The sequence below is a fragment of the Rhinolophus sinicus genome, linkage group LG16 (genome assembly GCF_036562045.2).
Source record: "Rhinolophus sinicus isolate RSC01 linkage group LG16, ASM3656204v1, whole genome shotgun sequence".
NCBI classification, from domain to species: domain Eukaryota; kingdom Metazoa; phylum Chordata; class Mammalia; order Chiroptera; family Rhinolophidae; genus Rhinolophus; species Rhinolophus sinicus.
In genome coordinates this window covers 38329130-38340750 of record NC_133765.1, presented here as the reverse complement: position 1 = coordinate 38340750, position 11621 = coordinate 38329130, and the positions used below count along the sequence as shown (strand labels likewise).

General features: G+C 51.9%; 1 protein-coding gene across 4 annotated transcripts in view; it reads left to right on the top strand.

Moving 5' to 3' along the window:
• Positions 1-2947: 2947 nt before the first annotated feature.
• The window catches only part of STX2 (syntaxin 2), a 31944-nt gene continuing 23270 nt past the window's right edge, over positions 2948-11621 (top strand). The window contains exon 1 of one of the 4 annotated variants that reach the window (XM_074321927.1): positions 2948-3177. In XM_074321927.1, the coding sequence (XP_074178028.1) occupies positions 3148-3177 (30 nt within the window). In that variant the 5' untranslated portion in view covers positions 2948-3147. The remainder of the gene's footprint in view (positions 3178-11621) is intronic. The other 3 variants (XM_074321928.1, XM_074321926.1, XM_074321925.1) reach the window with 3 other exon arrangements.

The following is an 11621-nucleotide window of genomic DNA, read 5'->3' as shown; positions in this document are numbered from 1 at the left end:
TCTCTCAGAGAGAATCTGTTCTGGCCTTTTCTCCCGGCTGCTCATGTCGCTGGTTTGTAGATACAGGACTCCAGCATCTTCTTCTGACATCACATAGCGCCCTCCCCGTGTGTGTCTGTGTCCCAATCTCCTCTTCTTATGGGAACACCAGTCATATTGGGAGAGGGCCCATCCTAGTGACCCCCATCTTAACTCCATCACATCTGCAATGATCCTCTTTCCACATAAGGTCGCTTGCACAGCTGGGACGGGGGTTAGGACTTTGACCTATCTTTCTGGGGACATAATTCAACTTATAAGGCAGGGTTTATAAAATATATGTGCATAGTATGTTTTGTTAGAACAATTCAGAACTGGGGCACAAGCTTAAGTCTGTGCGGGCTGTTTTCTCGTATGGACCCTGACAGCACGTCTCCGGGCTGCTGGGACATATAACCCCACTCGGATGGGGGCTGGGAAGCACAGGCTGTGTGTCTCCCCACATTACTCTCCGCCTTACATTAGTCTCCACACTAGTGAGCCCCACGTTATTCAAACCTGCCACTACCAATAGACATAGGGGTGTTTTTTAGCTTTTCCCCACTAGAACAGTGTGGCAGTTACTATCGCTAACATACATGTTTGCATCCCGGCACTTTTATTGTCACGGTACTTTAGATCCCTCAGGAGGAACTGTAGGTACAGGGATGTGTATCTCCTACTTCTGTTTTCCCTGGAAGCTGGGAAACAGCGTGCGCTAACGTTTGAATTTGCTTTTCCTGATTGTCAGGGTTATGTGCACCTTTGCATCCCCATGCGCCATTTCAGCCTCGCAGTTCCCCAAGGGGGCCCCTCGGAAGTGACCTGGTCACGGCATTCCAAGCCTTTTTTCTCTTGGGTAACATCGATGCTACAACAAAAGTCACGAGTCATGATGGGTGAAGGATTTCATCCCGTCTCTGGTCCATTCACACAAATGAATACATCAAATAATTCTCTGAAAAATAAGCCAAGGGTACGCCCAGTGCAGAGAACAGAGATGCCCACACTCTAGGCCCCGCACCGTGTGGCTGTGCCACCTTCCATGGCCAAGGGACACTGCAGATGTGATTAATGGTAGGACCTTGAGATGGAGAGAGCATCCAGGTGAGTCAGTCTAATCACCTGAGTCCTTCCAAGTGGAGAACTGGCTGTGGTCAGAGTAAATGTGACAACGAAAGAAGGGTCAGGGGAATGCTACACCCTGGATTTCAAGACAGAGGAAGGGCCATGAGCCAAGGAATGTGGGCGTCTCTAGGAGCTGGAAAAGGGGAGGCTTACTCTCCTAGAGCCTCCGGGAAAGGCTCATTTTACTCCATTGAGACATCTGACCCCCCACCACTGTCAGATAGTAAATTTGTGTTATTTTAAGGCACTAAGTTTCTGGTGATTTGTTACGGCAATCGGAGACTGATACGTGACTTCATACAGCTATTTCCAGAGAGTGTATTCAGCCTCAGCTTTAAAAGGGTCGCCTATTTCTAAGCTTAACATAATGATAAATTAAACAAGGCTATTGCATTTCCGAAGGCCTTACAAGCTTCATCCTCATTTAAATTTACAGATGGGGAGAAGACATAGTGAGTTCTAAGCCAGTCTTCAACTTACGATCAGAACGAACACTCCTATGGTCAGCTGACAATCATTCTCAATTCTTCAGGGGTCTGAATTGAAATGGATTCTTAAAATGCCCCCCACTATTTCTTTAAGTCCAATACAAAGAAATTAAATGAGAATCACAGAATCTTAAAACAGGCAGGCAGCTTGCTGGGGTTCACGTCCAAACTCTGCTCCTGGCCAGACATGTCGCTCTGAGCGAGCTATTTGAAAGCTCTGTGCTTCAGTTTTCCGGGGTGATACCCACAGGTCCCCTCAACGACAGAGGTAACGACAGGCTCAGTGAATTACAGCACAGTGTACACAGGACCAACCCTCATAAACAGAAGCCATTAGTATCTTGAGCCACTGTACTGCAAGCAAAGAATGTGAAGTTCAGCAAGGGTCACTTTTTCATTCATTCAACACATATTTACCACATACCTTATATGTGCTGGGCCCCATTCTAGGTGCTGGAGATAATTGGCAAGGTGGACAAAAACCCCTGCCCACAATGGAGTACAGCCATCCCCCTTATCTGCGGGGGATCCGTTCCAAGACCTCCAGTGGAACGGATTTCTGAAACCACAGATAGTACCGAACCCTATATATACTATGTCTTTTCCTAGCTATACAGACTTATGATAAAGTTTAATTTATAAATTAGGCAGAGTAAGAGATTAACAATAATTAATGATAAAATGGAACAACTGTAACAATATATTGTAACAAAAGTCATGTGAATGTGGCCCGTCTCTCTAAATGTATTGTTGTACTGGATTCGCCTTTTCGCTTAGAGGAAGCACTTTATGGCTTCTCATGGCATGTCCGAACTGCCAGTATCACGTATCAAAGGTGAAAACTGCACATTCCCACCCGTGCCACTTTTGAGTTCTATTCCTTAGCTTTATGTCCCTTAAGGATTGTGTGCATTACTTTGTCTCTGCTTTATTCACACAAAACCCTGGTGTGGATCCTTAAAGGGAAGGCCTGTTCAGGGTATGTATATATACAAAGCTGCACCCAGCTCATTTCCATAGCCTGGCTAAATTCGTCTTCAAGTTTTCCACGATATTTAAAAATATATAAAATAAGTGTGGAAGCACAAACACAAAAACAAATCACGAAGGGACAAACAGCACGTGCAGCTCACCTGCCAAAGAGGCGTCCAGACTCCAATCCGCCGCCGGACGCAGTCCCCGCCCAGCCATCCCAAGGCCCCGCCCCTTCCCTAACAGGCCCCGCCCACCATCGACATCTCCGCCAGGCCCCGCCCCCGCGCTCCGGCCCCGCCCACCTCCCAGGCCCCGCCCCCTGGGTCGCGGTGTTCCCGCAGGAAGGCTCCCGCAGTCTGCGTGGGCCTGGGCGCGGCGCGGGCCGAGCATGCGCAGAGCGCGCGGGCGCGGTTGCCGTGGTAGCGCCGGCCCGAGGGGAGGCGGCGGGCGGGCGCGGCTCGGAGCTGGGCGTCGGGCGGGCGGAGGCAGCGGCGCCGGGCAGGCCTGAGCAGCGGGGCGCGGCGCCCGGCCCGCGGGGATGCGGGACCGGCTGCCGGACCTGACGGCGGTGAGCGGCAGGCCGGCGGATAGCGGTTCAGCCCGGGCGGGGCGGGGGCGCGGGGCAGGGGGGGCGAGGTGGGCGGGGCCCACGGGGTGGGGGGCGCGGAGGAAGGCGGGGGGGGATCGGCCCGCCTGGGGGGCCCGGGGCCGGGGGCGCGGGGCGGGCAGCGTCCAGAGCAGCGTCCAAGGTCTCGATCCCGGCCGGTCGAGCCGGGCTGGGGGCTCCGGGCAGGCCGCCCCCGCCCGCAGCGTGGGTCGCTGTGTCCCCTTTTTCCTGGACGCTCCGACCCCCGACGGCCAGGGCTGGGTTCAGCACATGGGGACACGGGGTTTGTGCGGGGAGTCTCGGCCAGTGCCGGGCCGGGCCGTGAACCCGCTGTTCTGAGCTGGGCTCTGCCCTTCCCCGCGCTGACGTCACTCCATCACATCTCCCCTCTCACCAGAAGGGACCTGTGTCGCCATGGTGGGTCCCACCCTGCTGGGTGTCAGCCCCCCAGAGCAGGGACTGGTGGCCTCGCTCGGGGGCTGACCCAGGATCTGCGCAGGTGGGAGCTCCGTGGAGAGCTGCGGAATCCTGCTCGCGCTGCCACATAGAGGTGGGCACCGTCCCGCTGGACGCGTGGGGTCCGGAGAGGCAGGTCCACAGCGGCGCCTTGTGTTTCCCCAGTAAACAGCGTGCTTCCTGAGAACCGGGCTGCGTGTTTGCTTACTCTTAACCATCAACACTCCCCGCGAGTGGAATACAGGTGCTCAGTGAATAATGCCCACAACTTACCGTTCACTTTATTTAGTAAGAGAAAAGCAGTTCACTTAGGAGTGGAACAACTTTTGATGCTTTCTGTGTGTGTGAAAGGTGACAGTGCTGAGAATGACACAGGGACCCTGAACCTATAGTGGATGCTTCTAAAATGTGGAAGAGTTGAAACATTTTAGAATGATGACTTTTTCCTTTACACATACAAGTACTAATTAATGGTGAGCGCTGACGTTTTATTTCCCAGCACACAGATGAAGCCTCTGCCCTTGGACGGTCTGCAGCTCAGCTCAGGGTGCTGGGCCCACTGCCCTAAGGCGTCCTTGCATGTAATGAATTAACTTCTCTCCTAGAATGGAACTGGTTCTGTGCCGTGCGTGGGAAAGTGGTGAGAAGGGTCACTGAAACCATCATCTGTGTTCTGTGGGTCAGATGAGGAACCTGGCTCAGAAAGGCAATGAGCTGTTTATCCTTAGCTTCATGGAAATTGTGCTTTACACTCATTCCGGGAAAAGTTTCTTCATCGTGATATTTCTTTCCTTCCCTTTTTACTAATGGTCAAGTAGTTGGACCTCTGCAGTTCGTTCGTGAACATCATGTTAACGTAGCCAATTAGGGCTGTGTTATCTCACCCTAGAATGCTGCGTCCCGAGGAGGAGCTCAAATTTTTGTTAAATGAAGAAATGCTGAATGTTTCTGAGCACAAGAGCTGTAACTGTTTCAGCAAAAGGCAGCCGAGTTTATGTGGTATTGGGGACAGTAAGAAAGATTTGTCAGTGGAATGTATAAGCAGCTCTCCTCGGTATGATGAGCAAAAACTAAATAAGACAACTGTTTGTCACTGTGTAAGTGTACGTATATTCCTGCTTACTGCAACCGTGTCTAAGAACATAAACCCTGTTTCAATCTAGAGTTTTAGACCTAGAGGTGACCTTCTCTTGTCCAGTACCATCTGCCTAGATGAGGAGAATAAGCAATTGGAGAGCAAATTAGTGGAAGTTTCTACTTCTGGAGTCGTCTAATTTTAAAACTCAAAACGCCAATTTTTCTGTGTGTAAAACAGGGATAATAATATCTGTCTTGTCCACTCATAGAGGGAATTGTGAAACACAAAATTATCTCCTGTGTGTGATACTCTGGGAGAGGTAGGAGACAGAAAATGCTATGTAATTATAAGTGCTATTAATATTTATTCTTTTTTTATGTTTTCAAGAAGTTATAAAAAGCAACCTTCTCTCTAGTATAAAATACTAAGTTAAAAATTGAATTTGACATACTTGAAGTTTGATAACTTTTAATATTTAAAAACTATCTGAAAATTTTCAGATGTAAGAGTTAAACCCTTTTTTCCCCCCTGGAAATGTGTCCTTTCCAAGTAGCTCTTAGTTGAATGTCTACTTACAACCATGTTTCTAAATGGCTGGTGTTGTTCTTAGATAAAGTTTAACATTTAATTTCGGTGGTTAAAATGCCTCATCAACAGTGTCCACACTAACACAGTACTTGTGATGCCACCCAAAAGTTTCCCTTATCAGCTGTTAGTGCTTCCTCCTGAGAAAAAGATTATCGCTGGTAACTGTTGGGAATGGACATAAAAATTAGTTTGTGCAACACAAGTTTTCACATGCAGATGGGGCCGCTTCTAACCAATGATGTCTCTCTGAGCCACCAGTTCACGTGGGTGCAGAGACTTTAAGTGACTCCCCAGGCTCTCTGGCTCTGAATCCAGAATGATGTTTCTGGTTTACGGAGAGTCTTGCATGCGGGGTCTCTGCGAGGTGACGTGTGGGTGGAGACACACACAGATGCAGTGGGTGTGTGCAGTGGGTGGACAGTCGGGTGGGGTGGGGGCAAAGGAGGCACGGCGAGTGGCGTGTAGGGTGCCAGCAAATCCAAACGGGGTAGCTGTTCTGCGAGATAGTGGCTCCAGATACATCTTGATTACCTTTTTTTTAAATGTTTGTGTGTGCCAATGGATATATTTTAGTGAAAAATAGGGAAACTACAGATTTCAACTGTGGGAATTGTTTGCGGAATAATAAACACAGGTAGCTATGTGGTATTCATGAGCAGATCTAGAGAAATGAGATTATTATTATTTTGATCCCTGGGTTCAAGGTGATGAATTGCAAATACAATTTCTTAAAGGGCAGGACAAACTGCTCAGATATTTTTAAAGCTGCTTTTTGACAGCTCCGATCACATGTGTGGAGCAGAGTGTCATGTAGTAAAGGTTCAGGTTCCGATTTATAACATAAAACATGTTTTTCTAAATACTTCACTGAAACTTAAAATACTAAGAATTTTACAGTATATTTATAATTTTATAGATGCTTATCCTTACAGTTTAAAATTTCGTAGTTGATTCATTCAGGCCAGCTTTTTATATTTTGTTTTATCATCACAGAAACAATTCCAACAGCTGGAAGCTGTACTTTCTCTACTCTTTAATCAATACATACATTTGCACACAAAATGTGTCCCTCTTTTTTTTTTAAAGATAGCAGAACATTTACATTTACACAGATTAGTACTTATTTTAGGCTTAAAGTCTGTTCTGAATTTCAGGAATAGAAAACCTGAACGAAAACCAGTTCATTAAAAGCATTTCCTCTTTAGCACATTCACTTCCCACCATCGCCTGGGTCCGGTCACACTGTTTGCTGGTCCTGACCGGCCCTCCCTCTCCTGGGCCTTTGCACACACTGCTCTCTGTGTCAAAAACCACCAGCCATCTCTGTCCCCCTTCTGCCTGCCTCGCACCTTCTTTTGGTTTCAGTTCAGACACCGTTGCCAGGAAGTCTTCCTGCCCTTCCCTCCGATGTCCCCAGAAGTGGCCATCAGCCTATATCTGCGCACAGATGCCGTCCTGTTTTATTCCTGCACCCTCCCTGCACCCTCCACCCTTTCCGGGGCAGCCTGTGCAGCCCGTTTTGCCCTGAAGCCTCAGTATTCTGCACAGAGCACCTGATGGGTGTGTATTGGTGCGTTTCCATTTGAAAATACCTATGGAAGAAAAAGGTGGATGACCGTGGAGTCTCTTGTGTTCAAGGCTTTGAGTTGCAAAGGGCAGGAATGAGGAAACACGGAAGAGGGAGCTGAATTGAGAGGCAGATGGGTGCCTCAGATGGAGGGCCACGTCACCCCCGCCTGTCGCAGCCGTGCGTCTCCTTCCTGTGTGCCCGCTCTCCTGTCCACCCTCATTTCTTCATTCATTCATTCATTCAGCCGATCTTTACTGGCGCTGGGGTCTGCCTGGCACAGTTTTAGGTGTGATGCACGGGTTGTGAAAAAACAGACGAAGTCCGTGAGTGGACAGCAGACAGCTCAGCACCGAGTGGTCCAGTGTCTCTGGTGGGACCTGCCCTGAGGAACGTAACCAGGCGAGAGGTGTGGTGTGGGCTCCTGTGCCCGGGCAGCCAGGGCACCGTCTTGGAGCCAGCGTGCGCAGGCCTGGGAAGCGTGCTCTCGGCAGGACAGTCAGTGAAGGCTGGGGGCACGGGGCGGTGCCACGCAGGACAGGAAGTGAGTGGCACAGGTCTTTAACCCTGTGCGTCAGAGAAACTGCCTGCCGAGCTCTGGGCACTCGGCGTACAGTAGTGTGTCCGGAGTCTGAGTACCTAGGCCGGTTGGTATCCTGGGGATAACGGAGGCGTCGTAAGAACATGAAACTGTCACGTTCCACCACCGGGCGTGAGGCTACAACTGGTCGTACAGAAACGGGAGGAAGGAGTGTTACAGTGGGCGCCGTAATCACAATCCAGCCCACGTCCGCTTTTACCGACATTTAATCACACGTATTCTTTCCTTTTATGCAAGTGATTTAATTTTGAAAAAGAAATGAGTGTATTCTAGCAGCAAAGGTCCTACAACCACTGTGCATATCAAGCTCATTGATTTCCCCACAGTTATTTGCAAGCAAGGTCCTAGTGCACGTGTACGGGGAGGAACAAGCAGGGTTTATCGTGCAGCTTCGCAGCCTACAGTTTGGTGATAAGTCAGCTTCTGCTGAAGTCTGAACGGTGAGCAAGCATTCCGGTGACACGTTTCTCATCTCCGTTCAGGAGTCTGTAAACATGGAAGCTACTGGCCGTCTCTTCCTGACAATAGTTTTCACATGGGGAGAGTTGTATTTTTAGTATAATGCTACTTTTAAGGGGGGGATTCTTTTAAAATTGAACAGACGGCATGTTCATGTTCGAATGTTTCTCTCGCACGTGGACACTTTGGCGGTGCCCCCACTGCTTTCAGGAGATGCTGTGCCATGTGTTGTCTTGGTACAGTGGATTCTGCCACAGACAACAGCGGCTGTGCAGGCGTGCCTGGACGGGCGTCCGCGGCTCTGGTGGCCATGCAGCTTCAGTGGAATAACATTGTTTCGGTGGTCATTGTTTTTCTGTTTTTGTGAATGGAAAAGCTGAGGGTGTCACTGGGTCTGTTTCCTAACGTCCAATAATTTTGAGACTTCCAGGTAGAAATAAATATAAGTAAAGGTTTAAAAATACAAATGAAACAGAAGACAGCGGAGGACAGACCTTCCTAGGCATCGGCTCTTTGGTGGTGTGCAGGTGAGAAGCAGATGCTTTCCAAGCGGGCGAGTGGCTGTGGGGAAGGGTCCCGCATGACACGTGGGTCTCAGCGTCAGGAGGAGTCGGCTTCTTCAGTAACTGATTCACCGCCTGCTGGGTGGAATGGAGAAGTCGCAGAGTGAAATGACTTGCTGTCTTCAGGGAAAGCGTTCTGTTGGCGACAGTCTCTCCTGGGCCCCGAGGTGGCTACCAGTCTCCCTCCTGGGGTGGCAGAGGAGTTGTGAGCTTGGGTTCTTGGCTGTGTCTTACGCACGACAGGCGTGTTTTGTGCTGGCGGGTGGGGGCGTGATGGGGGTGTGCAGGGGAAACAAGACGCCATGGCTGATGCTCGTTGAATCCAGGTGACAGGTACATCGAGGGCTCGTTATGTGGTTTCTTCATTCACATGTGTTTGTGGTTGTCCATAAGAACAAGTCACAGCGAGGAGGCACGTGTGGACCTAGGATGACGTCTAGCCGTGAGGTCACGGGAGTGATGTGCGTCTCGTCATCGTTGTCCCTGGGCCACAGGTGTCTGCTCTGTCCACTCCCCCGTGCTCCTGGGTGGAGTTCACAGTAAGTGAACTGCCGACCTGGGGATAGTTCCCTCCTGGTCCTGTCCCGGCCCCTACAAGACACACCATTTCCCTCTGAGCCCCCACCTGGACAGGAGCAGAAAGACAACCATGACAAGGGGAAGTAGTGCAGCCCAGTTAGGATGGGAATGGGGGTGTTGTCGGGAGATGGGTGAGGCTGGCCCGGAGCTGGGAGGAAAGCCTGGTGGCCCGGCTTCGTCTGCAGGCGCCTTGAGGGGTTGCAGTGAGGCTCCTTCCTCTGGGAGGAGGCAGGCTGTCCGAGTCTAGGGCACGGGTGTGGGCCACAGCTGGCAAGGCCATCGGCTCAGTGACCCCCTGCGGTGCCTTCAGCTCCTCTGGGCAAGTGGGTCCCACAGAGTGGGCCTGCGGATGGGAAGTCCTTCCGGTCGCCTGCGATTGGAAGCAGGAGAGGTTAGGATGGGAGTGTGTGCAGTGGGACAGACCTGGATTCCAGCGCTGCTCTGCCGTGACGTAGCTGAGACTTGGGCACCGTCCTGCGCCATTCGGTGTGTTCCACTGTGTGACGTGCGCGGATGACGCACGCCCTGGCCAGTGGCTGTCCTGGGCCTCAGCGCCCATCAGCGTCTCTTCCTTCCAGTGACTGGGCCTGGGGGAGCGTGTGGCTGTGTCCAGCTTCCGGTGCTCGCTGGCCGCGCACGGGCGGCCTCCCCACGTGGCTTGGCTTCGGAGGAGGCGCGTGGACTGGCCGACGTAGCCTGGCTGTGCCTCCCTGTGAACGTGCCTGAGGAAACACGTGGAGGCTTGTCCTTACCGCCCGTTTTACAGGCCAGGAGCCGGGGTGCAGAGAAGGAGGTGGGGGCAGGTGAGCTGGGTGCAGGCTGGCTCCGCCCTGTGGAGAAGTGTGGCTGGCTGGCATGGTCCAGTAGGTGTGCCTCCACCCTCGCTTGGTGTGTTCGTGTCCCAATACTCTGTCGTGTCGCAACAAAGTGCCACCAGCTGGGCGGCTCAACACAGCAGCCACATGTGCTCAGAGGTCTGAAACGGGGTCAGCGGGGCTCCCTCTGAAGCCTGTGGGGACAGACCTTCCTGGCCTGTGGCATCACGTGCTGGCCGTCCGCATGTTCCGTGGCTTGCAGGGGTCTCCGTGCTCTCTGCCCCTCGGCTCGTGCCATCTTGCCTTGTGTGTCCCTGTCTTTTCTTACAAGGGCACGAGCCATGTGGGGTCAGGGGCCCACCCTCTGCCATGACCTCCTCGTAACTAATTATGCTGCACAGACCCCTCTTCCAAATACTGTTCCCACCTGACGCCTTCAGTGTCTGCTTTCTGGGGACACAAGCCAGCTTGTCCTCTTACCAGAGCACAAACGAGACGTTCTCAGCAGCACGGCAGCTTCACTGCAGGCACCTTTCTTGGCAGAGCAGGGTGGGGCTCGGGGTGCTCAGGGCATGACCGGGACACCGCTCTGTGTGGAGCCCAGCACAGTGAATGGCAGTCTGTGTGGGTGCACAGCCCGTGTCTGCCGTTTGCCAGTGACGTCTAGTCACCCGTGTGGCACCTTCCTGCTGCCTCCTGCAAAGTGCTCTGCTGTTGGGGCACGTTGGCTGAGCCTGGTCGTGCAGCTCTGTACACTCTCCTCATGGACCCTCAGATAAGTGAGCTCAGCCTTCTCTATCTTAGAGACGCCCGTCTCTTTCCCTTCACTCTAACTGAACTGTCTTATCTGCGCCCCAAGACGTCCCAGGCCGAGATGTGACACAAAACACTTCCTTAGGGTGGGGACACATGGTGCTGGTTTTTAGGTCCAATTGCTTTGCCTTGCTGAGGTCCCTGGGGGCTGCAGAGGGAGGGTTTACTGTGCTGTCTTAACACGTTGACTAAATCTGGCAGATTTTTCTTAGCTCAATTGTAGTAGAGTTTGCGTCCAAAGTATTCCTGGGCTGCAGATCAGTAAGCTGCACTTCAGTCTTTCGATGGGTGAAGGCTCGGTTTCCGTAGGGTTAGGGGAACGTGCGGTCACGCGGTTAGCCTTTGTCCTCAGCTGGTGTGTCCTCGGGCACAGTTGGCACCAGTTCCGACCACTGTCCTTTCTGGCAGGGTTTCTTCTCTCCCTCCTGTGCAGTGCTGTGGTCCCACGCGTGGCTGCTCCAGCACATGTCCTGGATACACACTGCGCGTTCAGACACCCGGTCCCGGGTCTGGTGTGGTTGTCCCATCCCCGCCACTGTCGTCCCAACGGTCTTCTCGCTGTGCGGTTCTGTTGCCTGCCTACAATGGTGCCCTTGGGCCAGCAGCCTGACCTGGGACTTGGTGGAGTCCAGCAACATTCTAGAATGTTTAATACCGCATAGGACGCCCCAGCCCAGACCGCCAAGCCAGAGACCCAGCTTTCTGGGTCCTTCTCAGCTTTGAGAACCATGGCCTAGAATGTGTCCAAATTCTTTATTCTTCCACGTGACTTTGAACTTAGAGTAAGTCTGTGGTTTCTGAAATACAGTAACCACGCTGGCTCTTCCCAGTGGTTGTCACGGTAGCTTCCATCCTCCGTTTCAGTCGCTAAGGTCTCCTTGACTAG